The sequence below is a fragment of the Eretmochelys imbricata genome, chromosome 14 (genome assembly GCF_965152235.1).
Source record: "Eretmochelys imbricata isolate rEreImb1 chromosome 14, rEreImb1.hap1, whole genome shotgun sequence".
Taxonomy (NCBI): Eukaryota; Metazoa; Chordata; order Testudines; family Cheloniidae; genus Eretmochelys; species Eretmochelys imbricata.
Genome location: NC_135585.1, coordinates 9,467,489 through 9,495,045, shown reverse-complemented (window position 1 = coordinate 9,495,045; position 27,557 = coordinate 9,467,489). Strand labels below are relative to the sequence as shown.

Here is a 27,557-nt window from a genome sequence, read left to right as displayed (position 1 = left end):
ACTTGCTTTGTGATGAGTTTTTCCTCTTCTTTAACTGTGGATTTGTACCCTCTCACAGGAACTCACCACTGAGACATGCAACACTAGTAGCAGCTGTGTGTTAGGACCACAGATGAATTCCAACATTCTTGAAAAGAAAGTACATAGTAGGATGGTTCAGGAACGTATTTATTTTCAGAATCTTGGACAACAAATTGAAAAATCTGGACAACCAACCAACTCCGGAAATTCTGCGCTTTGATATTGTCTGTCAGAAACATTTGCAAGTTCAATGCAATCTGCATTTTTCACAAGTGTCCAGTTTGCAGCAAAGTGTATTTGGAAACAAATTTTTCCACTAGCTCTCCCTCTAGCATCTTCATAGCTCTCCAGTGAATGCTCCCGCAGTTTACTGGTTTGCCTTGGGGATGGCTTAGCTCCTCTTTGATGTAATCTAGCCAGAGATCTTTTAAAGAAAAAAAAGAAAAAGAAAATCTAGTTACGTTCTGATCTGGCTGTGTTAACACACACATGACCAGGCCCAACATAGAGGCTCTCCACATTAAAATGTTACATATGTGAATACAGTGAAGTCCAACTGTTTGATTCTTTGTACAGAGGAAGCTTTGCCTAGGGGTTATAGTCCAGACATGGAGTCCAGAGAGCTGGGTTTTCTTCCCAGCTGTGACAGAGACATGCTTAACCTATATGCAGACCATCTGTAAAATGGAGATACTATCCTCAAAGGGATGTTGTGTAAATGAACACGTTTACACACACTTGATTTGTACTTTTTACAAAAACTAGTGAGTTACAGATGCTTCGCCCTAGGCCAGCCAATGTCAACAAACCCCACAAGCCCTGACTCACACAAGTAATTCCGCTGACTTCAGTGGGACTACCCACATGAGTATTTGTTGGAATCAGGCCCCTAGACTAAAAGTTCTATGGGGCAAATTCACTGTGCCCTGTTAAAGGCACAGCATCAGCAAACTGCACTATGCAGTTTAGCAGACATACGGGAAGGAAGATCACCCCTTCTCCTAGCTTGATGGAAACAAAGACACTGAACAAAAAAGCCTCCATACCAGAATCTGCTACTCTGAAACATACCAGAATCTGTAGAACCAAACTCTCTCAGGGCACGTTCATAGTATTCTCTCAGATTAAGCATCTTGCAGGATTCCTAAGAAAGGAAAAGTTTAAAGACCACTGGTGGTATACAGAAACAAACCAAGCTGCTGCATTATTAGATACTTGAACAAAAAAGTTATGCTAATTAAATTGTTACACACACACACACACAACTCAGAAGTTTGAAGACTAGTTACTATATGTGACTTGGTTTTATATTACATGTTGTGGATCCACTTTAGAAGACAAATATGGAGATGACTGCAAACTAATTACATTATACTCAGACAACTACCCCCTCCTATTCAACTCCAAAGCTGTAACACATCCTAAAAAATACAATACTAAGTCAATATGTAACACTTACTTGCTCCTTCTCTATTTCGATCATTTTCCTGAAGAACTTGAGTGAAAATGGGCGACTTTCATGCAGGCTAAAATGAAAGCATTAAGAACTTTAGACTACAGATCTTCTCCAAACATATGTTAGAAAGACCAGATTTCAGATTTTTATTTTTCACCTGGTAAAGACTTTCTTTGCTTTCTTATAACCGCCATCTCTGTAGGCCCAATCAAGGTACTTCTCTTTCATGGTTATTGAGACAGATGGGGCTGTGACAAATAAGGACCTCTGCAAGTTAAACACACAAGATCTTTGCTACAGTTACAAAGTAACTACAGAGAACTATACCAAATAATTCCTTCCGATTCCTTGTCTCCATTTTCATATACACTGGCATCAAATATCTGTCTCCTGAGAAAGAGGCTGAATTTCAAGTATTGGAAAAAAAAGAGTATCCTAAACTGTAGCTGAAAAATGGCAGATGCAGAAAACCCAATATTTTTCAATTACAAACCTCTAAAATTAAATCAGAGCTAAAATTTCTTCCTTTCCAATATTCAAGTCAGTTTAAAGAGTTAATACTTTGCATTTCCATAGCACTTCTCATCTGGAGGCTCTCAAAATGCTTCACAAACAAATTAATTCTCAAATGTCCCATAAGAAGCAAATATTTTACATTTACAAGTAGAGAAATTGAGGCAGAGAGGTGAAGTATTTTGTCCAAGGCTACTCAGGGGGGTCTCTATTGGGATTAGAACCAAAATGTTTTTCCTCTAATTTTCTGGTACAGTATTCATACTCCTAAAGCAGGTTAGGTGTTGTGGCAAAGTACCTTGTTCTCCTCAGCAGACTTTTTAGCCTTGGAGACACCGGCTTGGGCAAGGCAAATCCTTACAGGTAGCACAGGGTCCGATGATTCCTTTCCCTGATCAGTCCCTTGTGCTTGCTTTCCTTCCCTTCTGGAAAGGGAGTGCAGCCTCCCTTCCTTGAAGGGTTCGGTGTCTTGCTGCCCTTAGCCTACTGGCAGCTTCCCTGCTTCTCTCACCCCACCCCACTTCCACCCTGGGGAGGGTTTAAAAAAAGGTCTCCAGCAGTTGGAGCCAGCTGAACTTAATTAGCTCCCTAGCAACCCCTTTTCCATCTGAACCTTATTTCCCCATGGTTCTCCTCAGTGGACAGGGAGAGGCCTTTTAATCCCGTGGGACTAATTACTACCCCTCCCTTTTTTGTAGCTGTTTGTCCTGGGTTTACCACAGTGTGCAAGAGAATATTTTACAGACTGACAGTTGAAAATAGGACAAAATTGTAAGCCACACAGATATTATAGGGGTAAATTTTTTAAAAATGACTTAGGAACCTAAGCCCCATTTTCAGAAGTGACTTATGCTTCAGAGTCTAACTGATTTAGACTACGCAGCCTGCGACAGCAAGCCTCCCAGCCCAGGCTGGCAGACTGGCTTGTGTTACTGTGCTAAAACCTGATGTGTAGATGTTGTGGCTCAGGCTGGAGCTGGGGCTCTGGAGCCCACCCCTCTCCCTAAGCTTCAGAGCCACAATTTCAAAGCGCTGTCTACACAGCTATTTTTAGAGCACTAGCCCCACTGCCTTAAGCCTGTCGAGCCAAGCTGGAAAGCTCACCGTCATGGGCTGCATAAACATACCCTTAGAGCCGATGGCACTTAGTCCTCTTTAAACATTTTCCCCAAATGCTTCAGCAGCACTGCACTCAGACTGGTGATCAAAGCCTGAGACAAGGGCTGCCTGTAGAAAACGCTTGTTAAGCATGCTCCACGTACTGTCCCAGTATCTCATGGCCATTATTGACGTTCTAGTCCATTTCTCACAGTAAGAGGATTATATTGCCATCAGCCAAATACCTGGTAGAGGGCTTCTGTGTCTTCCTTGCTGCTTGCTCCTTCACCCCATTCCACCCATAGAGTCCATAAGGGCAAACAGCCCTATAAAAGAAAAGGAAGCAGTGAAAACTCAGGGCCAAGCCTTAGCTTGATCTGCATAAAAATGCAACAGTCACCAGAGAGTTTAAAAACAATTTTACACACACATTTCCAGCCAACATCCACCCATGTTCTAACATAGATGCTGTATATCTGGATGCAAAATCACCCATCAAAAGGGGCTGTCATGAACAAAGGACTAGTTCCCATGCACAAACAGCAACTACAGATTACATATGCCTCCATAATCTTCCTCCTCTCCAAGTGGAAAATGTTGCCTGGCTTAACAGCTGGTAGACATCATGCTTGGAGTGGGTACTTTTGTATCTCCAGACAGAGAAGTCCAAAAGCAGCAGAAGGGGGAAATAGATACCCTTCCTGTCTCCTCCACCTCGTGGAGTTCAGCTGCAGGCACCTGGGATGGGGAGAATTCCTAGCCAGCTGATAAAAGCTCTAAACTCCATCCCCTTCCCACCCCCAGCACTTCGGGGGCAGCTGCCCGGCCATGAAAAGCAGGTATGCTGGGATGCAAGAACACATGGGTACCTCTCCAAGGCAGACACAGGGAATGCCAGTTGGCCACTAAAAGAACATGGAACCTAGCACCAGGATTCATAGTTCAAATCCTTGAATTTCAAGTTTAAAATTTTTTGAAAGTCATGATTTTGTTTGTATTTCACTGACAGACCTGAACATAGTATGTATTTTGAATGGTGAGCCCATATATATTTATTTTAAAGACTGGTTTGCGGCTTTACAATTTTAAGTAAATATAAAGCCACAGGTCAGAGAGTTCTTGTCATAGAATATTGCACAACAGATTAAAATGGTCACAGACCTTAGATTTCACCTGTCTCACAGCCTCCTCAAAACACTGGGCCACATCGCTGCTGTTCAGTTTGATTAGCACGTGCAGTCTCGTGTGCCACATTTCCACCGACTGGCTAAAATGTTTGGTTGCAGCTGCAGCTACCTCTGTGGCCCTCTCAGAAAGACCAACTTCCAGTAACAGGTGAAGCTGAAACAGCAGTTGAAGTTAATCAACAAGACAGGTCCACATAGTTTATCAAGAAATTAGGCCCTGATCTGGCATTCCTGCACACCCAAAGCTCTTATTTACTTGAATGGCAATTTTGGGAGTGCAAGTAATTCAGAATCAGGGCCTCAGTCTAGTACCTGCATATATCCTTACCCACGGTTTGTATAAAGTCTCTGGCAGCAAGGTGGACTCATGGGCTCTGCTGAACACACTCAGAGTCCTTTCCAACCTCTGAAAGAGAAAGAGAATAGGCTTTGCTGCTGTACATGCTGGAGTCTACCGAAATCAAGCTTACGTTTTCAAGCCTGGGGCTTTCTAAGGAGCCCAAATCCCACTGAAATTCAATGGAAGATGGATGCCTACCCCTTTAGCCTCCTTTGTAAATTCCAGCTTACAAGTGGCATTAGTTCCTCAGCCTTAAGGTTCCATCCTTCTTTTAGAGACAGATGCATACAGGTACCTTGCACACTGATTGTACAAGAAACATAGCAAAGCTCTCTTGCAGTTTTAAGGGCAGAGTCAAACCATAAATAGCTAATTTAAAGAATCAAATGCAAGGGAAATAGTTAAGGCAACAGCTTTCTTAATTCAGCCAGTCTGATTTAAGCACAGCTGTGGTGAAGATTCAGCAGTCCAGGCACTAAAGTCTGTTCATCCAGATAATGAAAAAAACTATATTTACCCATCAAAATAATGCTTACTTTAAGTAAGTACGATTTTGCAGTGCTGGTACAGCATATTAAGACGTTTGTCCTCCCACAGCGCCTTTCATTCAGAGGAGCTCACAGCACTTGACCAACTTTAACCTTCCTTTGCCCTCTGGGAAGCCAGGATGTATTATAACCCAGCAGACCGGTTAACTGAGCCACAGAAAGATCAAGCAATAGGCCAAGGTCACAGAACAATCCTGGAAATACAGGAGAGCCAAGGATTCCAGGTGCCCAGTTCTGGCCACTATGTTTCTGGGAATATTAAAGATCACCATCCCTTTTGTGAATGCTGCAGTGAGACTGGACAAGAACCAGATACGGCAACATGGTCTAGAGGCTGAGACAATGAGAGTCAGGAGACCGGGGTTCTATTTCCAATTCTTCTATTGACCCTCTGTGTGATCTAGGGCAAGTCTTTCTCTGCCTCGGTTTCTCCATCTGTAGAATGGGGATGATACTTAAAAGACTTTAGAAGGGAAAATTAAGATCCCTGGATTAAAACTGTTATAAATATAATGAAATTAAAAAAATTCTTTGCTGTTGGGTTATGTTCGACTCAACGTTATTTTTGTATAGCTTTTGTTTATAAAAGTATCATTAAAGAAACATATACAATGTGAGTTAGCAACATTTTCTTAAAAGTTCAGGTTTTATGATTAAGGAATTTTTCCTCCCCACTACAGGAACTCAAAGAAAGCCCCAAACTTCTGGTCATTTACTTGAATCAAAAATGTTTAATCAGTTTCAGGCTTTCCCACCCCATACAGAACAAGACTGATTCACATCTGGGTACATGCATGCCAATTTTCAGCTAGATGACCACATGGGAAGACTGATTTATACAGCCCTGAAGGAGGATGCCTAATAGGGAGAACAACCGATCCTTAATGACAGCTATCAGTCCAAATAACTAGCCAATTGTTCTCATATGAGCTGCATTATTTGTTTCAAATTGATGGAAATCTACCATAGTTTACAAGGATATCACGAAGACAGATTATGGAAGTCAGTGACAGCAGGAGATTTTGGTACTATGAATGTACGATGAATGCTTACCTTCCGTCTCAATTCCTCACTATTGGTTTTCCTGTTAAGTCTCTCCAGGCAAAAAGTGACATAGCATTTCCACATGGCCTCTGCAAAGTCAAAGGGACAGTTAACCACTGAACAAAACCATAGCAGAGAGCACAGACACCTGTCTTGTTGAATGAGATGTCCAGCACTACTACAATTATAAATACTATCAATGATGCATCCATAATTGTGCCAAATGAATATTTAAAATAACTTGTCTGCAATATAAACTACAGATGTTAATGCTTAGCAAATACCCTTCAATCCAATTGTAATTTTACTCTGAAGAGCATTCAGGACTCAAGTCAGTAAAGCATTTAATCACATGGTTAAGTCCATCCCCATTCATAACAGCACTTTAGCACATCCTTAACTTTGAGTGCATCCTCCAGTTCTATTGTAATCCATGGAAGTGAAGCACGTACTTAAGTGTTTTGTTGAACTGGGGCCAAAATGAGGATGAAATGTGGTTCCTGGCATGAAGGCCAAGGGCAGGACAAATGCACGGGTTGGAGATTATCCTCCAGGACCTAAAGGCACAGTAGCAATAGGCTATGGCTCCTAGTACCCAGGGAATTATAGACCAGTCAGCCTAAATTCGATACCTGGAAAGATACTAGAACAAATTATTAAACTATCAGTCTGTAAGCACCTACAGGAAAATAAGCTTATAAGGAATAGCCAGTGTGGATTTGTCAAGAACAAAAATCATGCCAAACCAACCCAGTTTCCTTCTTTGACAGAGTCACTAACTTAGTGAGTGGAGGGGGAAGCAGGAGACATGATATATCTTGATTTTAGTAAGGTTTTTGACAATCCCACGTGACATTCTCATAAGCAAATCAGGGAAATGTGGTCTAGATGAAATTACTAGAAGGTGGGTGCACAACTGATTGAAAGACTGTACTCAAAGAGTAGTTATCAATGGTTCGCTGTCAAACTGGGACCGCATATCTACTGGGGTCAGTGCTGGCTCTGATACTAGTCAACATTTTCATTAATGACTTGGATAATGGAAAGAAGAGTAGGCTTATAACATCTGTGGATGACACCAAACTGGGATGGGTTGCTAGCACTTTGGAGGATGGGATTAGAATTCAAAATGACCTTGACAAATTGGAGAATTGGTCTGAAATCAACAAGATGAAATTCACTAAAGACAAGTGCACGTACTACACTTAGGAAGTAAAAATCAAATACACAACTACAAAGTGGGGAATAACTGGCTAGGTCGTAGTAATGCTGAAAAGGATCTGAGGGTTACAGTGGATCACAAATTAAATGAGCCAACAACATGATGTAGTTCTGCAGTATATTAACATGAGTGCATATGTAAGACGTGGGAGGTAACTGTCCCAATCTCATCAACACTGGTGAGGCCTCAGCTGGAGTTGTGTGTCCAGTTCTAGGCATCACACTTCAGGAAAGTTGTGGACAAAGAGAGTCCATAGGAGAACTACAAAAATGATAAAAGGTTTAGAAACCTGATCTATGAGGAACAGTTAAAAAAACTAGGCACGTTTAGTCTTGAGAAAAGATGACTGAAGAGGGACTCTAAGTCTTCAAATATGTTAAGGGCTGTTATAAAGAGGACTGTGATCAATTGTTCTCCATGTCCACTGAAGGCAGGACAAGAAGTAATGGGCTTTATCTGCAGCAAAGAAGATTTAGGTTAGATATTAGGAAAACCTTTCTAACTATAAGGGTAGTTAAGCTCTGGAACAGCCTTCCAAGGGAATTTGTGGAATACCCATCACTGCTGGATTGTAAGACACACACTTGTCAAGGATGGTCTAGGTATACTTGGTCCTGCCTCAGCACAGAGGGCTGAACTAGAGGTCCTCTTGAGGTCCCTTCCATTCTTACAATTCTATGATTCTACTACAGCCCATGTCTTCCCACGGGCTGCCACGCAGAGATACCACTATACAGAGACAAGTGGCTGGTAAATCTATAGTCATTCCCTAAATGAGCTATATAAAAAGAAACTGTTTAAACATGTCTGGGCTACTGTTGTGTTTACAAATGCAATCATGTTCAGTGTAGGCAGGAGCCAAGTACAAAGATCCATTCCACTGACATTCTGTGTATGCTGCTTAGTTACAATATATCTGAATTCTATGGGTTTCATCAGACAGATGCTTAAAACTGATTATTCTCTACCAATGGTTTCCAAACAGGGGTCTGCAGAGATCGGGCTGGTTGCAAGCTTCGGACTCTCCCCATTCACTAAATCACATTCCAAAAAAAGCTAAAAAATAAATGCTTTTCCAGTATGCTATGCCAGGTAAGCAATTGGTGCCTTTGCTACAAGGATGTTGCAGGTTTGTGAGTGTGCAGGGACATGGCCCGTAGAATTGGATATGGAAGAGGTGGCTTCCCCAAGATACTCCCTTTCTATTAAGATATGGGCCCTGGCTATAAAATAGCTTAGGAAGCCTTGCTGCACATTTTTTGCAAGCGCTAGTATACAAAAATATTGAGAAAACCAATTTTAAAATAGAAGCAGAATTTCTAACCTGTGGGGAGCGCTGTCACCGCTTCCTCAAAGACTGCACAGCACCGCTCCTCCTTCTGGGCCACCTCAGATGCTTTCATCTGTTTAGATGAACATTCTGGGGATGGCAAGGACCCCTTCTCCAGCTCCCGACGGGCCATGTAGTCCCATGTAAGAGGATCATCAGCATGCTCGGCCTGCAAGCTAACCCACACAGTCTACAATGTCATGTGTGAACTGCCATCTTGCTTCAAGCTCATTCTAGAGGAGTGGACTTATGGAGTCGCCAATTGTAATTTACTCAAAGGGGATAATTCTAAGGAATTAAATTTCATTGATAAAATGTTTCACCCTTCCATAAGAGGCAGTTAACCAAAATTTTGGCCTGTTTCTTTGCAACAGTGCTTGAACTTGACTGTCAGCTTTAGAAGCAGCTCTTTTGGAAAAAGAAATGCATTGGAAAACTTAATATACGCAATTCCAAGCAACTAAGTGAACTAGGAAGTTATACATTTCCTGAAAATTGTTATCCCGAGTGTAAAAAGTCATTCTCTGAGGACAAGAGCTTTTTATCCACATTTTGTCAGCATGCTATCAAGTGAAGCCAATTTTGCATTATATATACACACAACATCCTCCTCCAGAAAGTTGGTTTGCCTGGGGCACCAAAGTTTGTTTGTTTGACACTAAAAATTGGTCTTTTTCTTAAAAAGAAGTCTTGTTAGATTTAACATTCAACTTCCCCAGTACAGTGTGTCTGACACCAAACTGTCAACTGGCCAGAAATTAGGACCTCACTGGCAATTTTTATTTTTTTTTAAATCAACTTACTTTTCAAGAATTTCTTTTTGCAAGTCTTGTGTAAAATCAAAGAGCTTTGCAATTGAAAGCAAGGACAGGTAGAACTCAGCACCTAAGATCAAGAGAGCAAAGAAACTCAATGACAAGTAAGATACTACATTCCTCTGGTACACTGCATTTCTGTCATCTTTGCTGGTTTTCAAAGGTTTTACAGATGTTTCCAAGAAAGTAAATATAATACTGTAAAATCTATCCAGCTACTGAAAAGTAATCATTCTAATGCATATATTAGGACAGACCAGATGTTATTTATCTGTTTATTTTTCACTGTCTATTTCATGTTAGTCATTAGGGAAAGCAAGGCCATGACCCTACAACCTATAGCGTCACTGGGAGGCTTTTGGAAGAGAACGGCACTTCTTGCTTGAGCGAGGACTGCAGATTGAGTCACATCCTTTTTGATCCTGAAAATATTTCTCTGTTTGGTTTTAATTGAGGTCGCAGTTGAAAAAGCAGATTTACAATTCAGCATACGGGGAAGAGAGAAGGGGTTAATGAGACGTGCTTTATAATTTGTATTAACATCACTACTGTGTCCAGAAGATATTTTTTGATTTTTACAAATGACTATGGGCCTGATCTTGTGTTTATGCAGATCTAGTGATTGTGAACTCAAACATAAAGGGTGTGGAAAGGCAATGGCTGCTATTTCAGGCAAAAGGCAGGTGAGCCAGAGAAGGTGCCAGCCTGAAGAAATGGCTATGAATTACCAAATAGTGCTACCCATTTAGTACCTCCATACTGCTCAGGTTTTGTGCAGGAAAGGGTGAATTGAGGACACATCACTGTGCATACAATGAAGCCAAGACTAGCCACACTAGATACCAGAGACTCACCCAACATGTTCGTTTTTCCATTAAACAAGAGGGGAGGGGAAGCATTCAATTACCTTTGATTTTCTGAACGGCATTTCTGTAGATTATTCGAGCCATTTCCCCATTAAGAACCTCCTCAGAATAACTGAACTCGCCCTAAAATGAGAGATAACTAACTTTAGAGAATTTTGTTTCTTTTTGAACTTCCATTCTCTGCAAAGAAGATTTACAACTGGTGATGGACATTTTCCTCCACCACAACACATCTCTGTCTAGTTTATACAGACAGATTAGAATTAAATCAATCCCTACTACAAAAGAGAGGAAACCAGTTTAACTAGTCTTCATCAGAAACCGGTAGTTACTTTTAAACAGGTGGGTATAGAAAACAAACAAAAATAAAAGGTCTTTACCAACAACTGTTGTGTTCCCTTAAGGAAAGTCAAATAAATATATAAACCATATGATCTGACCATAAACCTGTAGCCAAAGGTCTGATATCCACAGGAACGTAAGTTATAATTGAACAAACAGACTGGTTCCTCCAAATGGCTATAGATCTCAAACAGTACATTTAAAAGGTGCACTTCTAGCAGTGCAGTCAATTACAGCAGAACCTCGATTACCTGATCTAACTGGGACTTGGGCCAGATCAGATAATCAAAAATTGAGATAACCTGGAGAACGGGAAAGTGCAAAGCTGCAGCGCCATCTAGCAGCAACAGGAGTGATCATCCGCTTCTGGATCTGGGTGCGCTGGTTGTTCAGTTAATGGAGAGAGCCAAATAATGGAGGGTCAGAGAAACGGGGTTCTACTGTACTTCATACTTCTAAAACCCTCTATCTTAAAGAGCATTTGCTTGTCCACAAAACAATCCATTTTAAATAACAGAACTTGCAAGTATCCTACCAAGTCCATCTTGGCTTGTTCAAACTCTTTCTTTTCTTTTCTTTGCTTTTCAGCATGCATCAGTTCCATTCTGAAATACTGCAGGCAATAGGGAGGATAAAATGGGAGGAGAAGAGGGGGGTAAATATTTATGATGCACGTAAACAAACACATGGACATTTACTAAAGGAAGCCTTGTGAAGATTTGCACATAAGAACTTCCCTCCAATGTCTAGGAGTCCTATTGTGAATGACTTAAGTTTTGAAAAATAGCAACGAAGCAGCTATTTTAAAAACACAGGATTAATGCACCACAGTATGAAGTTTGCTGATGTATTTTAAGCAACTATAATATAGCTTTATTTGTGATAACACTGAATTAGCAAGTGATCAGTAAAACGCTTTGCAACAACAATTACATCTTAGTAATATTTCAGTTCATCGCAGCATCTGCTATTCCATCTTTGCTGAGATGTGAGGGGGACACTGCCCATTATATATGCAGATTATGAAGTGTTCATTTTTGCAAGCGATCACTGTATAGCCCTAGATCCAATTAACAGGCGTACGTACATTGAAATCAGATGACAGACCACCAACCTTTTTCCATTTTAGAAACAGCATCTGCTAGAATAGCAATCTTGTGACCCACAATCAGCACTGACTTTGCAGAAGGCTCCAGGAACACACCCTTTAAGCCCCTCTTTGGGATTTGTTTTGCACCAGTGTTTATGGTTGCTCGTGCCCGTGAAAGTTCACTTACTGCATAAAGAACTATCTAGAATAACTAGATACAATGCAGTGCCAGCTATTATAATACAAACTAAGAGGAAGTTGGCATACTCTGCACTCAGGCAAGACTCCCATTGACTTGAATGGGAGTTTCGCCAGAGGAGGGAATGCAAGCCTCCTGTGATTAAGCAACCTTGCAGTAATGTAATTACAAAGCTGCTCTTACTCTCTCTCTTCTCTGGAATTCACATTTACCAAGTAGAGACCTTCATTGACTTCTAAACTGGCTCCCTACAAAAGCCATTCCTCAAAACTCATTTTCTCAACCAGTATGCTTTGCCCATAGCTAATGATGTGAAAACCAGAACTAAGGGCCTGATTCTGTTCTCATTTAGATTGTTGTAAGTTAGAGGCAACTCAATTGAAGTCAACGGAGTTACAGTAAAACTCCTGGAGAACTAGGCTTTAAGCAAGTGCATGTGAGAGGACAGGGCAAAATAGGCTAAAGCAAACCTGATCACAACGTGGGCTATTTATACTAAATTGGTTAAGATAAAACAACTCCCCCAGCAGACAGTTTGGATGCCAAGCTCTAACCCAGAGCAATTTTTTCCTGTAGAACTCCCAGTGTCTAGAAACAGGCATTTAAGTGTAAGTCAGAATTGCTCCTAACTATAGGTGTGAGGATTTTACTCTGATTTGTTTAAAGCCAGTCTTGCAAAACTGTCATGAAATATTACCAATTTAAGTCCAAAACCAATAATCTGCTCACGCTTCCCAGGACAATGGGAAACTAATCTTTGCAAGACGGATCCAAGCAAACATAACTATACACAGAAGCAGAATCATAAACTCACTTCTTGATACAGTTTTGGAGACTCTGGATGAAAGCGCAATGCACGAAGGAACAAGTGCCTGGCACTTTCGGACGATAGGCGTTCCTCCATTTCCCACTTGGCAGCCATAATCCACAATGCTACAATGGAACACACAAATGGATCTGTATCAGTCTCTGCTACAAGACTAATGAGAGAAGAGAGGCAATTCTGGAAGGTACCACCGAGAAAATACAATACGTGACTTTAAACCCAAGGGGGGCGCAAGGGGGAGCTTAGTCCGTTCAAAATGTTCCACTTCAGGGATATTTGTGTAGTTCCCTGCTCTCCTTGGGGAAGGGCCTTCGAGGCCTGAGGACACCTACAGACACCATTTTTCCTGATCTGCTAGCACGACCCTTCCTTCAGAGCCCTCTCATTGCAGTGACATTCCCTTTAGAGGAGCAGCAAGGTGCAAAATGCAAGAGAGGGACTTTTAAGGAGTTGAACTGGGATCTCAAAGAGCAGTGGGTTGGATTGACACTAGTTTGTCACGGTAGCATATTATATTGTTCTTCTAAATGAACCAAACTGGCTGATTGAGGGGGGATTTGATAGCTGCTTTCAACTACTTGAAAGGGGGTTCCAAAGAGGATGGATCTAGGCTGTTCTCAGTGGTAGCAGATGACAGAACGAGGAGTAATGGTCTCAAATTGCAGTGGGGGAGGTTTAGGTTGGATATTAAGAAAAGCTTTTTCTCTAGGAGGATGGTGAAACACTGGAATGCGTTACCTAGGGAGGTGGTAGAATCTCCTTCCTTAGAAGTTTTTACAGTCAGGCTTGACAAAGCCCTGGCTGGGCTGATTTGGTTGGGGATTGGTCCTGCTTTGAGCAGGGGGTTGGACTAGATGACCTCCTGAGGTCCCTTCCAACCCTGATATTCTATGATTCTATGATTTGAATGCAAGATACTAAAAAGCATTTTACTGTACCTGGCTTGTTCGGATGAATGGCTAGCATGGCAGAAAACACCTTGCTAAGCTGAATTTTTTTATTCTGCAAAAACAAGAGAACTCCTTGAGTTTTACCTGTTGTGAACATTTTAGCATTGACCTGAACCATCTGCAACAAAGATGCATTACGGAGTATTGACAGCGACAGTACAGTTGTGATGAAAAAGGCATTTCCATTCCAACCCCACTATTTTTAGTAACTTCCCTCCCCAGCAAAAGACTGCCTTTTGGGAATGGCATTCCTCATATTTGTTCAGCATTAAAGATGTTACTTCTATAAAATTACAGAAAAGTAACATTTTGAATACTCACCCATTTCTTGCAAAAAGCCACATGTGACAACCACAGCTGAACGTCATCCTAATGAAAAGGCAAGGAGATAGGAAGAAACAACACTGCAATAATACATCTTTAGAACTGCTTGCATTTTGAGAAAAGTATAGAGCATACATTTGTTATGACTGAAGTAGAGCAGTCACTCTGCTGCTTGTGGTACTCCCTTCCTTCACACCTTCCACCCACGCATGCAAACCCCTGCATCCCTTCAAGGCTGCCTCAAGGATCCCATCCCTCAATCCCCAAATACAGTCTCCTCTTTCCCCATCATCTTCCTGCACCATACAGAACTCATCAGCACAGTTCCTTCATCAGGAAGAGGTATTACTGCCAGATGACTCAAGGAAATACCCTTCACCTGAAACTATTCCAAGTTTCCAGCCCTTGCCAGACAAATCCACATGGCAATATAAAGAACTACAGCCGCTAGAGAGAAGAAAGACCTAGTAGATCATACAGTCTATCTGTTCACAGGGCAGAACATTGTCCCTCCAAGAGGCTGTGTATCAGATACTGGAGCATTATCCCCAAACTACCACCATCTGTTTGAACAAACATCCATTTAACTTTTATTTTATATTCTCCTGCATTATCACAGATACTTGTTAGCAGTTATGCTTGTATTTATTCTCTTACATCACATTGCATCAAGAGGTTGTTTAATACTGCCAGGGCCTACATAAGGAAATATACTTACTTTCCATTTTTCTGTGGCACGCTTGAAGAGGCCATGTATTCTCTGCACAATAGAATACTCAATCTCATCCTTCTTAAATGAATATCCAATGCGCTGAGGGGTGGGAAAAAATAATCGTTAATTTTCCTGCCCTGTCAAGGTTTGATTTATGCTACTTTGTATCGTAAGGAATTCATCAACTTACCGATCTTCTTTTCTTGATCAGTTCCAACAGATTAATTTCATACTAGGGGAAGTAGAGAAAGCAATTACAAAGTAATTGAAAGAAAAAAGTTTTCAAGTCAAACCCTTTATAGCTGTTAAATAGCTAATCAGGGGGACAATAAGAATTATAGCCATGACAGAGTAGTTATCAAGTTAGAGCCAAACATTTGTCAGTTATGCAGCTATGGAAGTTGCCAGCACCCCAGTTGGACTATTTATATCAGGTGTGACATTTCAGACACTCTCAAGTTCAATTAATAAGTTAAATGCTACCATAAAATAGGTCACACTTTATTATTAATAATAAATTGCATTTCTCTAGCACCTTTAGGAGGGTGTCTTAGCTAAGTCTCAACATTTCTGAATAGAGAAGAAAGCTGACGCACAACAAAAGTAGGTGTCTTGTCCAGGGTCACATAGCAAGTCTGTGCCAGAGTCAAGAACAGAAACCAGAACACCCGATTCCCAGTCTGGTGCTTTAACCACTAGCACATGCTTCCTCATGTAATGTTAACGTTATTAAAGGACCTGACGAACACAATAACCCTTAATAAAATGTACCTGAATGTAATTGATAAAGTCTTCCTTATGGAGAGCTCTCCTCTGTATTTTGTATTCTAGAGCTGAGGCCTTCTTAATGACTGCCCTGGAGAAATGTAAGAATTCCATTTTTAGGCATTCTTTACTTATTTTTAATCCCAGAAAAACTGACATTGCTGCAGTGTACAGCACCACAGGTATTTTCTACAGGGCAGGTTTTAAGTTTTGTTCTTGTCATTCCTTTTCCATGTGGCAAGAGTCAAATGATGACCAAACAATGAAGTATCAAATTGTTACATGTGTTTGTGACGGAGGTAGGGTCCCCATTCTGTTCATTCTTGAATTCGTTCTCCGCCCATTGTGACATCCTACAGTTACAGGCACTGAGCCTCTTTGGACCTTGGGTTCTTAGATTGTCTCCCATACTACTCACCGTTTCTACTAAGTTGCTACAACAGCCTCAAGTAAAACACAAGGCAGATTTCCAGTCCACACACAGCTTCTTCTGACCCAGAGAAAATTAAAATTAAGCCAAAAACCTCCCTTTTCGAACGTTAATCACCATTCTGGAAAATGACTGCCTACATCCCTTAGAATTTTTAGTTTAGTTGCTAAACTGGTGTTTACTACTCCTGCCTGACAAAAACCTGTGCTCTGCTCACCACCTCCAACAACATGCGCGTGGAGCTCTATTTCAGCCTCCATTTGCCTCTCCCATAACTGGACCCAGGTGGGTCCTCTCCCACCCTACAATAACCTGGACTGGATTCTACCCAAGCCTCTGCCAGCTCCTCCTCACAGACCCTGATAGTACTGGCTCAGGCTCAGCCCCTTCTCCAATAATATGAGCTGTAGGCCAGCTTCTGCCTCCCACAACCAATGTCCTACACCCGTCTCCCTAATAAACTGGGCTCTGAGCTCCAGTGCAGCCCCAGTCCCCCCTCGCCTCATAACGCAGGTCCTGATTCTGGCTCAGCCCTTCATCCCAATAATCTCCATCCATCCCTCCCTCTAATAGCCTGGTCTCTGACCCCAATAACCTTGGTTCTGGTTCAGTCTCTACATCTCCCCAACAATATGGCTGTTGTCTCAGACCCCCCAGTAGCCTCAGCTCCCACCCCATAATGCAGCTTCAAGCTCAACCTTCCTTTCCCCACAATACCTGGGCTCTGTCCCTCTAGAAGTAATCCCTTGGGCTCCAGCCCAGTCTCCGCCCTGACCCCCAGAGGCCCCATCCACTGGGCTCTAGTCTAGCCTGGGAGAAGTTCTCTAGCCTCTACGGGCAGGGGCTCAACTTGACGATTGAGCTAATCCCTTCTGGCCTTGGATTCTATGAATCTCCCTGTTCATCCCTTGCCTTCATGGGACGTGGAGAAAATAGGATTGCTTGTTATTTCTCTCAACATACTCAGAGCATTTGCAGGTTCAGACGACGACTGTAATCAAATCTCATGCTTCCCGTCTTCAGACCATGCCTGGAGGAGTCAGGAAGGATTCCCCCCGCCCAGTGCACAATTGGTCATATGTGATTGCAAGTGGGGGTGGAGAACAGTCCACCTTCCTCTAAAGCTTCAGGGGATGGCCACAGAGGAGATGGGACAATGGACCAATGCTGCGACGTACTACAGAGAAACCTCTAGCTTATCTACCTGGCTGCTGTGTCTTGCTCACGTGCTCAGGGTCCAACTGATGTCCAGGTTTGAGGCTAGGAAGGACGCTCCCCCCCAGGTCAGATTAGCAGGGACCCTGGGGGGAGCGGGGACTTCCTCTGCAGCATGGGGCCTGCTGGGAACCTGGGCACCTCTTACCTGAACAACTCCCCTTCCCTGCCATTGCAGGGGGCCTTGGCTAGTTTTGTATCTCGGGGGCTAGCCCGATTAGACTGACTGGGTTCAATACAGGGGTCCTGCAGGGTATTTCCTGGCCTGAGACACACACGCTACTCACGGATCTCTCTCTCTCTCGGCCTTACACTCTATGAAACCAGCCCTCGGCCCGCCCCCCTCCGGACCTCCCCGGGCCCCGATCCCCTGGCCCAGCCCCTCTCACTTTATCTCTTTGCGCGTGAAGAGCCCGACCCGCTCCAGCTGCTCCAGCTCCGGGAGCCGGCCCTCGATGCGCTGCTCGATCCTCTCCGCCATGGCGGGCGCTGCAGCGCGGGGCGAGCGGCGCTGCCGGGAGCGGGGCCGGAGCACCCAGGGCCCATGTGCGACTCGGCAGCCCCGGCGCGGCTTCCGGCCTGGGCCTCAGCCCGGGGAGCCGCCACCTTCCCCGCCTTGCGCCGGGCACGCGGCTCTGCCGCCCCCCTGCGGCTCCTGCCGCCCCTGCGGCCGGCGCCGGCTCCCGAGCCACCGGCCGCTGCGGCAGCCCCCAGGAGCCGGGCTCCGCCCCAGCCCCCGCCGCGCAGGGCGGGTTTGGCTGGATGGGCTTCCAGGGGACCTTTCTCGAGCTCGTTTCCTACAGGCCCTGATCCCGCGAGTGGAATGCCAGGGCCCCGGGGCTGCCCCGGCTGTGTGTTGCCAGCTCGTGTTGGGAGTTGTTTCTAGGGGGTGGGTTTTGTAAAGCTGCCCGCTCAGGGGCCCTGTGGCTGTAGGAGACGCTCAGCTTTCGCTTAAACAAAAAATACATGTCTAGCCCTTTCAAGGGGAAATCTGGAAAATGTGACACCCCCCCCCCGCAAGGCTAAATAAACCCGGCGAAGAGAAAATATAAAGAACCCCTAATTTTAAAAATCATGATATTTTTTAAAGTAATTTTACGATTTTTCAAGGCCTGACTCATGCTTTTTGAACACTAGCGGATGGTAAGACTGAGCTCCTTGCAGAATCAGGGCGGGTCACAATCAAGGTGTGACAAAGACCTAGAATGAGAGGGAGAAATAAACTATTCATGCAGGGAACTTAAAATACTGTGTGATTTCTTCCAACGGGTCTATAACCTCAGTTCCATGGTCAATTGTTTCTGATATAAAGAATTGGCAACCATAGGGGACATGAAATTTGTGTAGACGGTAGGGAACCGTGGTTCTAAAATGAGTGATGCCCTGGAAATCAGGAACCTTTGAGAAGATTAGGTTTGATTTTAAAAAATCATGAATGGGATTTTAAATATTTAGTACTCATATAGAGCTAGATTGTCACAGCTTTTACTCAGCTGTTTGGGGGGAGTAAAACACAGCCTTTAGTCATAATATCATAATGTCACTACATAAATCCATGGTACACCCATTCCTTCAATGCTCTATGCAGTTCTGGTTCCAGCATCTCCAAAAAAAGATATATTAGAACTGGAAAAGGTACATAGAAGGACAACAAAAATGATCAGGATATGGAACAGATTCCGTATGAGGAGAGATTAAAAAGACTGGGACTGTTCAGTTTGGAAAAGAGATAACTGAGGGGGGATTTGACAGAGGTCTATAAAATCATGAATGGTTTGGAGAAAGTGAATAAGGAAGTGTTATTTACCTCTTCACATAACACAAGAACCAGGGGTCACCCAATGAAATTAACAGACAGCAGGTTTAAAACAAACAAAAAGATGTACTTCTTCCCACAATGCACAGTCAACCCATGGAACTTGTTGCCAGGGGATGTTATGAAGGCCAAAATTATAACTGGCTTAAAAAAGAATTAGGTATGTTCATGGAGAATATGTCCATCAATGGCTATTAGCCAAGATGGTCAGGGAAGTGACCCTTTGCTTTGGGTGTCCCTAAGCCTCTGACTGCTGGACAGGGACAGTGTGGGAGTGTCACTCGATAATTGCCCTGTTTGGTTCATTCCCTATGAAGCATCTGGTACCAGCCACTGTCAGAAGACAGGATGCTGAGCTAGATGGACCATTGATCTGACCCCGTATGGGCATTCTTAGGTTCTTAATCCTATGCTTACCCCTGCTCAGATCATAACTCCAGCTATGGAAAGGAGATACTCTATCTGTAAACAAATGGGCAGGCAAGATGCAGAGAGGTGAAACAAATCAGAGGATCCCTGGCTGTATTTCCCTTCTACCGCCATACTTGCCAGCCAACATAGCTGGCTGGGTAAACAAGGAGGCAAAAAAATGTTCCACAAAATGGGATAAACTTCTGCAGAGGAATTGTAACTCTCTGAGTCACAGTTCAGTCCCTGGTCTGTTCTTGTAGCAGTGTAGCTATCTGCTGCCCCTTACTTAGAGCAGATATTGGACAGTTACAGTTTAACCCATAGAATTTTTCATCCAAGGGTGAAAGTGATTTGCAAAGCAGGGAGGATTTAGAGAGGGAGCATTCTTACCTGCCTTTTACAGAGCCAGAATCTGACGTACACAGAGGTGAGCTGATTTCCCCAAGGCACCCCAATGAGTCAGTGACAGTGGTGGAAATAGGGCCCATGTTTCTCTGACTAACCTCTGTTCTTAGTGAGACAAAACACAGCTAGATCCTTCAGCATAAAGAGTGAGGTGTTTTAAAAGAAAAAAAATACTCCCTTAAAATTAATGCAAAATAAAAAAATCATCCACCAATGAGTGAGAATTTAAACTACAGTCTCCCAGCTTCGGTTTTAAATGTCTACAGCCTGGGTGATCAGAATTTTTGTGTGTGCCAGATACGCCAGAGGGCTTGCTGCTTTTGCTTCCTTGTGTGTTAACCAGCATCACTGATGTCAGCAGAAGGATCAAGCATACACAGTGTTAGGAGACAGATTCTGAGTTTCACATTACACCTTATGCCACCTTAGTGCCTCCCAAATTCCAGGTGCTCGGTCTATATCCCTGCCCTACTTCAAATCACCCCATCCTTGGCAAACCCCTGCATCCATGCTCTGCCAACCATATCTGGCCAAGGAACCGTCTGCCCTTTTTATTCCACTGGAGTGGCCTAAAGGGCTATAACTGGGGACTGATTTGGGCCCTGGGTTATTGGTGGGTATAGAAAAATAAAAGATGACAACTATTGTAAAAAGTACTGGATGTTTCTATTCTATATATGTTCTTTTACCTCGCTCCGCAACATAGTCTCTGTGACCCTTCCAGTAATGTATTAATTATTGTTATTATTTATTTGTATTATGGTAACACCTATAAGCCCCACTAATGGACCAAGATCCCATTGTGTTAGGTGCTGTACAAACACAGAGCAAAAAGTCCCTGCTCCAAAGAGTGTATAATCTAAGTATAAGACAAAAGAGAACAGATGGATACAGACAGACCAATGAGGAGTACAAAGAAACAATATTGGTTAGTATGACAGGCAGTACTCTCACCACACCAGCAGCCCTAGCCATTGTCAAGTTTTTTGTAGGCATCTTGACAAAGGAGAGTTTTAAGGAGGGATTTGAAGGAGGATAATGAGTTAGTTTTGTGGATGTTTACAGGAAGCTTGAAGCTTCTCCCAAGAGTGAGAAACAGCATGGGAGAAAGCATCTGTCATGTATTTGGTTTCTTATCCTTTCCCCCGGGGGAGAAGCATGTGCAGTGGAGTGTCTTGGTTTGGTAGATTCCCCACCCCCACCCCCAATATACCTGTGGTTGCTATGTGTTTATGTTTGACAAGGCTAGATCAAAGAAATGCACAGTGATGAGGTTTGTGATGGTCCTTAGTTCTTGGTCTTTAATTTTTTATGTCTGTTACAACTTTGTTTCACAGGTTTTTTTTCAATATTAGTAATTTTAATGGTAAAAATATGTTCTTAGTGGGGAGAGAGACAGACAAAACTTGTCCCTCTAAGTAATGGATAAACACAGAAAATTGACACTATTTAAAAAAAACAGTGGAACAGGAACATGTTAGGGAGAAGTGTGCTCTGATCATGGGATTGAAACTACAACCACTGAATTCTAATCCTGACTTTGCTAATGTAGTTTTGCATAATCACTTAAGGTCTGTTCACTTCAGGTGAAATTGTAGGTCCTCAGCACCTCACTAAAACAGGCCCTTAAACCCTTTTCTGTATTTGGGGGGTAATAACGTCTGTCTCCAATGGTGGTATGATAATTCATCTATTCATGTTTGTAAAGTGCTTGAAAGATATTGGGCCAAATTATCCCTGGTGAATGTCCATTGATTTTAGTGGAATTGTACTTAGAACAGCACTGAATTTGACATGGAAAATGATTTAGTATTAGTATATGAATAAGTGATTGGAATGACTACACTCAATTGTTTATCTATGATTTCTTTATGTTATTTTGTGCATACAATACCCTGGCTTTCCAATATAAAAACAATCTGAATTTAGAACATATCTGCTACTGTGCACTCAGACAGCAGCATGAAAATGAGAACAGACCAACATTCAGTGTGGGAGTTCAAAGCTTACAATGCAGCCATTCTCCTCTGTTACCTGGAAACCTCATGAAAATTCTATTTTTGATTCCCTGTTCCTCCATTTCATAAAACCTTGAGCTTGCCATTTGTTGAAATAACAGTGATAAAAGTGAAGCAGAGACACAAATGAAAACAACAAAGAGTTGTCTCTTGAAACCTTTTGACTGACCATCCTAAGCCCTAAAAACATTTTGTGGGGGATCAACATTTGCTGCCAGGCTGCTAATACTAAATGAAGACCTTCACCATTCAATGATGTTAATATTAGAAAAATGCCCGTGAATAGCCTCCAAATTACTGGTCGATGCTGGCAAAGATGTTTGTTTTTGTATTTATTAGTAGTTGAAACAACATTTTGATTCCTGTGTATTTTTTGAATCTTGATAGAGCCAACAGGTTTGCTTCATACTTGGCAAAGTCTTAAATGAGGAATGGTACAGTCTAAAAGCTTTATTATGGGTTTGGAAGCGAGGCACTCCTGAATTCTGATCCTGACTCAAATACTAATATGTGCCACAAGCCTACCAATCCTTACACAAGTGAGTCGAATCAGTGCTATTCAGATGCACACACATATGCCTCCTAAAAGTAAGAAAACATGCCACCAGGGCTAACCACAGTCTCTACCATGAAGTGTGTCTCCAGAAGGATTCAGTCATCCTGAGGCCAGATCATACATCTTACCATCAGATCTTTGACAGATGTGAAAATTATTCTTGTTCTATCCACACCAGAGTAACAATATGTGTCCAGCAATGCCCCTGGGGCCATTAATGCCCTTGTTAGAACTTGTCAAAGTACCACAATATCATCTGATAGGAGCATACAGGCAAAGCACAAACAACTCTGCATGACCCATTGCTGTGGGACTCAACGAAAGGAAGAATGGTGTGCACCAAAACAACAGAATCCCAAAGTTTTTAGTTTGGGGACTCAACATTTCGCTGCCAAAACCACATACACACAGAGTAGTCATGAGATTTAAAATGCTGATGATGACCTGACAGGACTATTTTCATAAACTGTGAGAAGGAGTTTGAAATAGTTTTTTTTATTTTCTCAAATAGCCCTCCCTTCACCTAAATAGATTAAGGATACAAATAAAAGCACCCCTACCCTAACAAAATGATCCTTAGAACAATTAACACTGTGGACTGTCAAAAGCTTTCATACCAAAGTAACAAACGCAGTGCGTGGCAGGCGAGCTCAGCCTGACCCACCAGAACACTGCACAGTGAATTTGTCATGCAAATCAAAATGGAACCTGACATGCCCTTTGTTCTTTTCCCTTTCAGGAAATCTACTTTAAATGCCTCCCATGTGCCTTGTTTTGGAAGCATACATTCGAAATGCATCAGTGCAAATGAAGAAGGGATCCATTAAAGATAAAGGAGAGTGGGTCTGGAGAGTCTCAGAAATGTTACTGGGAAGATCTGAGAGAGTGCTGTTTCCATACTGTGGGACTCACATGCTCTATTGCTGATGATACTACCACTGCTTTTGTAACGCCTCTTTAGAAAAATGCTCCTGGTAAAAGTTCTAGCAAGTTGCCTGAGTGTAATGTTTGCAAACATCCTCCTATGCAAAGCATACAATAATGATCTGGAGAAAAAAAAGTCATTGTGATTTACCCTTTTTTTTAAAACTTGTTTTGATTTACTTTTTTTAATTCTCTAAAGACTTGTCTAGGTTAAAATGCACTATGCTTAATGTGCATTAAACAAAATCAGTTTAAATGCAATTTAAACTGGTTGAAACACATCTGTAATCAGGGTTTGAGCTGGTAACTAAGTAGATTTTAAATCAATTAAAGTTTTCTGAGATAGACCAAGCATAAGCATCTCACCAACAGTACACAGCAGAACATGAACTTTAAAGACCAACTTTTAAACATTTGTGCGGGAAATCCTGACCTTGTTAAAAAAAACAAGAGAAAACTCCCATTGACATCAGTTGAGATAGGAGTTCACCATTAAGGTTTAATTTTCAGCTGGCCTCCTCTAGGACCTACAAAACTGTGAGATTTTTGTGTGTGCAAAAAAGATGTGGATGTGCCCATTAATTGAAGCAACTGAAACTTTGATCTTGAGAGAGGAATGGTCCTACCGTCAATACATATGCAAAGCTCTCCTAATTTTCTATTTAAAATAATTAGCTCCTCTAGTTTGCATAACTGGTTTTTGCATCTGCCAAAACAGGGAAGCAGTCACTGTAAATGTTGGTTTGACCCGCGGTAGGATGCGGATCCAACTGTGATGTACATCTGCAAACTTCCCCAAGGTCAAATCCAGCTTTGTGATTTGGGCCTGTCAGACTGATTTTGTACCTACATTGACATTGGTACATGTACTTTTCCTAGATCTATGTGATCATTTTAATTCCTATAGCAAAAATGCTTGTCTTTTTCAATGCAACTGTTCTTTCTTGCAGATTGTCTGCTTGTCTCTTACTCCTTATCAGTGCTGTGATTGGAAGGTACAGCAGTAGCATGCTATACTTCCCAAAATGTGATTCTCCCCATCTACTTTTTCAACCAGCAGCAGTGACAACGGGCATAAGTGGCCTTTTGCCTTGAGCCTGGACACAACTTATCAGGTGACTCACCCTCACACTCAGTCCCCCAGCGTAGGCAGGATCTTTACCCATTGCTGTAAATTGGTTCTGAGCCTGAACTTTGAGTCAGATATGTCTCCTACTCACTTCCAAATGTTCTGTGTCTCTGCTGTCGCCCCTAGATCTGAACATCTGTAGGCAGAGACATTTCAGTGAGGAGGAGCAGCAGCTCTGGAATGTATTAACTTTTGGGATGTGATGCAAAGCCCATCTGATTACTCAGTCTTCTGCCTGATTGAGAAGTGTGGGAGCTATATTTATACCTTTGCTTTGATTTTTGACACTTGGCATGTTAGTATGTAGTTGACATTTGTCAAAACAATTTTTTTTTTACTTTTTGGTGATTTGTATATGATGATTTTGTATTGGATCATTTGTATATGAGCCCGTGTTATAGCCACAATCTAAAATTTAATCAATAATCTCCTACATCAGTCCCACACTGATAACACTATAAAACTCATCAACTTCTGCAGATATCATTTCATTATACTTTCTTGCAGACACGCTTTAACTCAGGGGTTTGCCCACAAACGTTTCAGGCATGATCTTGGAAAACCTTATTCACGTGACTCTCTGTCTAATCTGTCTAGTTTCTCAAAGTGGGCAAAACTGTGGCCTGGCTTGCATGGTTTTGCAAAGAAATTAGGAGGCACAAGGCATCCCTTTAGGCCTCTGTACAGGCTATCCATATAGCGGGTAGCAAAGCAGGGAGATGCCTCGCAGAGTTGCTATATCCCCTCTCCACTCTGCATATGGGTAGAACCTTGTGAGGAATGGGGAGAGCCTTGGCTCTATCCTCCAGTGTGCCCCAGGAAACAGGCTGCGGCAGGGATAGACACAATCTGCCTTCCAGTGTGCAACTCTCTTCCTTCCCTTGCGGCAAAACCATGATTTAGCCAAGAACACTGTGACCGTAATCATACCTAAGCACCTTATAAATCAATGAGATTCTTTTTGCGTGTAAGGATTACACTTGTGAGTAAGGGTGATGCACCTCAATCAGCACTTAGAACATGAAGTAAAATCCTGTAAATGCTTTCTGTGGCAATAGCACAATATAAAATCTAAGACACGTGGTGATGTTTTGCAGGTAATTTTTAGTTAGGCTTTTATGCTTATGAATTTGGTGCAGTTGAGCAAACTGTGGAGTAGAGGAGAAACAGTTTCTGCACAGAACTTATCAGTGAGGTCACTGCTGGCAATAAAGAGAGAAGTTCTCCACACCTGACTTACTCCTGAAGTCTCCTTACTCACAAGATCAGGATTTTTTACCCTGAGTGTTAAAACTCATCCATTATTCTGAAAAAAAACCAAAAACAAACCATGAATTAGGCTGCTGGATAATTATTTTAGGGAGGTTTCCTCTTGACCTCTTTACTATCTATTGACTTTTCCTTTGATCCTCCTTTCTGTATTTTTTTCTGACTGGTAGAGAGCCTCATGTTCCACTGTAAACAGAACTAATGGAGAGAAACTCCAGTCCACATCTGTAACAGACTTCATTTTCACATCTTTCCATGCAGTTCCCCTTTCATCTCTGCATCTCTGTGTTTAATTACTAAGTCTGTTTCAACAGCCCCAGCATTTCACTTGCCCTACCTTTCACTATTTCCATGGCCTGATGAATAGAATCCAACTCCTGAAAGTTGACCTATTTTATTTTTAAATGAATCCTGTAATAAGTATTACCTATGTGACATTACACCACATAGTCTTCATAGAAATACGGTTATGATATGAATATGGCATAACCAAGATATACTTTATGCAACATGGCTCATGTAAGATATTGGAAAGGTTATGATTTACTGAATGTGATTATCCAATTTGTATGCATGTATCATTTCTGTATCTGAAGTTAGGAATATTGGCTATGAAACAATCACAACTGGGCGGGTATTTGGGAGACACCCACCAGACAACAGGACATCAGCCTTGATGGGTTGTTCGGAAGAAACAGCAAGACTATGAAGATACTGATCTCTCTCCTTCCTGAGAGTTGTCCTGGGACATAGCTGTGGGACATACTAGGTCAGGTGGTCCTGTCACCTGGTACTAAACACTATCATAGACTTCTAGTAATTTTCCACTAACAGTAGGGGGAGGTCAAGTTTGGGAAACAAAAGATTCCTGCATTATGTAAATCATATTTAAGGCTGGGGAGGAAGGCAAACAGGACTCCCCTCCATTGCCTACCCAAGAAGAAAAACTGCCGAAATTACCTGGTGGCATAGGCGCCAACTTCTGCTTGTGCTGGTGGGTGCTCAACCCTCCCTGCCCTGGGCCCCGCCCCGACTCCACCCCTTCCCCAAAGTCCCGCCCCAACCCCGCCCCCTCCCTGCCCCTATTCCAAATCCTTCCCCAAATCCCGGCTCTGGCCCCGCCTCTTCCCTGCCTCCTCCCCTGAGCGTGCCACGTTCCTGCTCCTCCCCCCTCCCTCCCAGAGCTTGCTACAAGGGAGGAGGCAGAGCGGAGGTGAGATGAGGCAAGGGGGTGGGGAGGGGAGGTTGGCTGCCGGTGGGTGCAGGGCACCCACTAATTTTTCCCCATGGGTGCTCCAGCCCCAGAGCACCCACGGAGTCGGCACCTATGCCTGGAGGGACAAAGGAGACCTGAGGAGAAAGGCAGGGGTGAGTCCAAGCTGAACTCTAAGCTACAGAAACTCTGCAACTTGCCTAAAATAATATTTAGGATGAGAAATTACTTCTTGAAACTAGTCTCTTTAAGATCTTAAGCTTAGTATGCATGTTTTGTTTTATTTGCTTAGTAATCTGCTTTGTTCTTTTTGCTATGCCTTATAATCACTTAAAATCTGTATTTTGTAGTTAATAAACTTATTTCTTGTTTATAACATAACCCAGTTTGTGCAATCCATATCTGAGGGGGGGCAAGAAGCTGTGTATAGCTCTCTTCACATTGAGAGAGAGGGCGAATTCTTATGAGCTTGTGCTGTGCAGATCTTTCTATACAACGCAAGACAATATACCTTTGCGTCTGC

The 27,557-nt window shown here is 42.6% G+C and overlaps 1 protein-coding gene across 2 annotated transcripts; it reads right to left on the bottom strand.

Annotated features, from left to right (window-relative positions):
• Nucleotides 1–150: 150 nt before the first annotated feature.
• UTP6 (UTP6 small subunit processome component) lies at nucleotides 151–17,902 on the bottom strand. Of its 2 annotated transcripts, none has more exons than XM_077833756.1 (19): nucleotides 17,683–17,902; nucleotides 15,655–15,739; nucleotides 15,074–15,115; nucleotides 14,890–14,982; nucleotides 14,169–14,216; nucleotides 13,836–13,899; nucleotides 12,886–13,004; nucleotides 11,318–11,395; nucleotides 10,482–10,563; nucleotides 9,563–9,644; nucleotides 8,754–8,935; nucleotides 6,217–6,296; nucleotides 4,604–4,681; nucleotides 4,262–4,429; nucleotides 3,334–3,414; nucleotides 1,635–1,744; nucleotides 1,481–1,547; nucleotides 1,093–1,165; nucleotides 151–445 (listed from the first exon to the last, which is right to left on the bottom strand). In XM_077833756.1, the coding sequence occupies exons 1-19, from the start codon at nucleotides 17,772–17,774 to the stop codon at nucleotides 288–290; spliced, it is 1,782 nt and encodes a 593-aa protein (XP_077689882.1). In that variant the 5' UTR covers nucleotides 17,775–17,902; the 3' UTR covers nucleotides 151–287. The 2 variants fall into 2 exon arrangements, with proteins under 2 accessions (XP_077689882.1, XP_077689881.1); XM_077833755.1 differs by having other exon boundaries at nucleotides 4,250–4,429; nucleotides 17,683–17,901.
• Between the last annotated feature and the right edge of the window lie 9,655 nt (nucleotides 17,903–27,557).

Excerpts from the sequence above, each read along its gene's own strand:
- UTP6 (XM_077833755.1), bottom strand. The coding sequence starts at position 17,774 with ATGGCGGAGAGGATCGAGCAGCGCATCGAGGGCCGGCTCCCGGAGCTG. Across the intron at positions 9,645-10,481 it reads TGCCGTTCAGAAAATCAAAG|GTGCTGAGTTCTACCTGTCC; the intron begins GTAATTGAATGC and ends TCTTGATCTTAG. Across the intron at positions 1,548-1,634 it reads GCAAAGAAAGTCTTTACCAG|CCTGCATGAAAGTCGCCCAT; the intron begins GTGAAAAATAAA and ends CTTTCATTTTAG.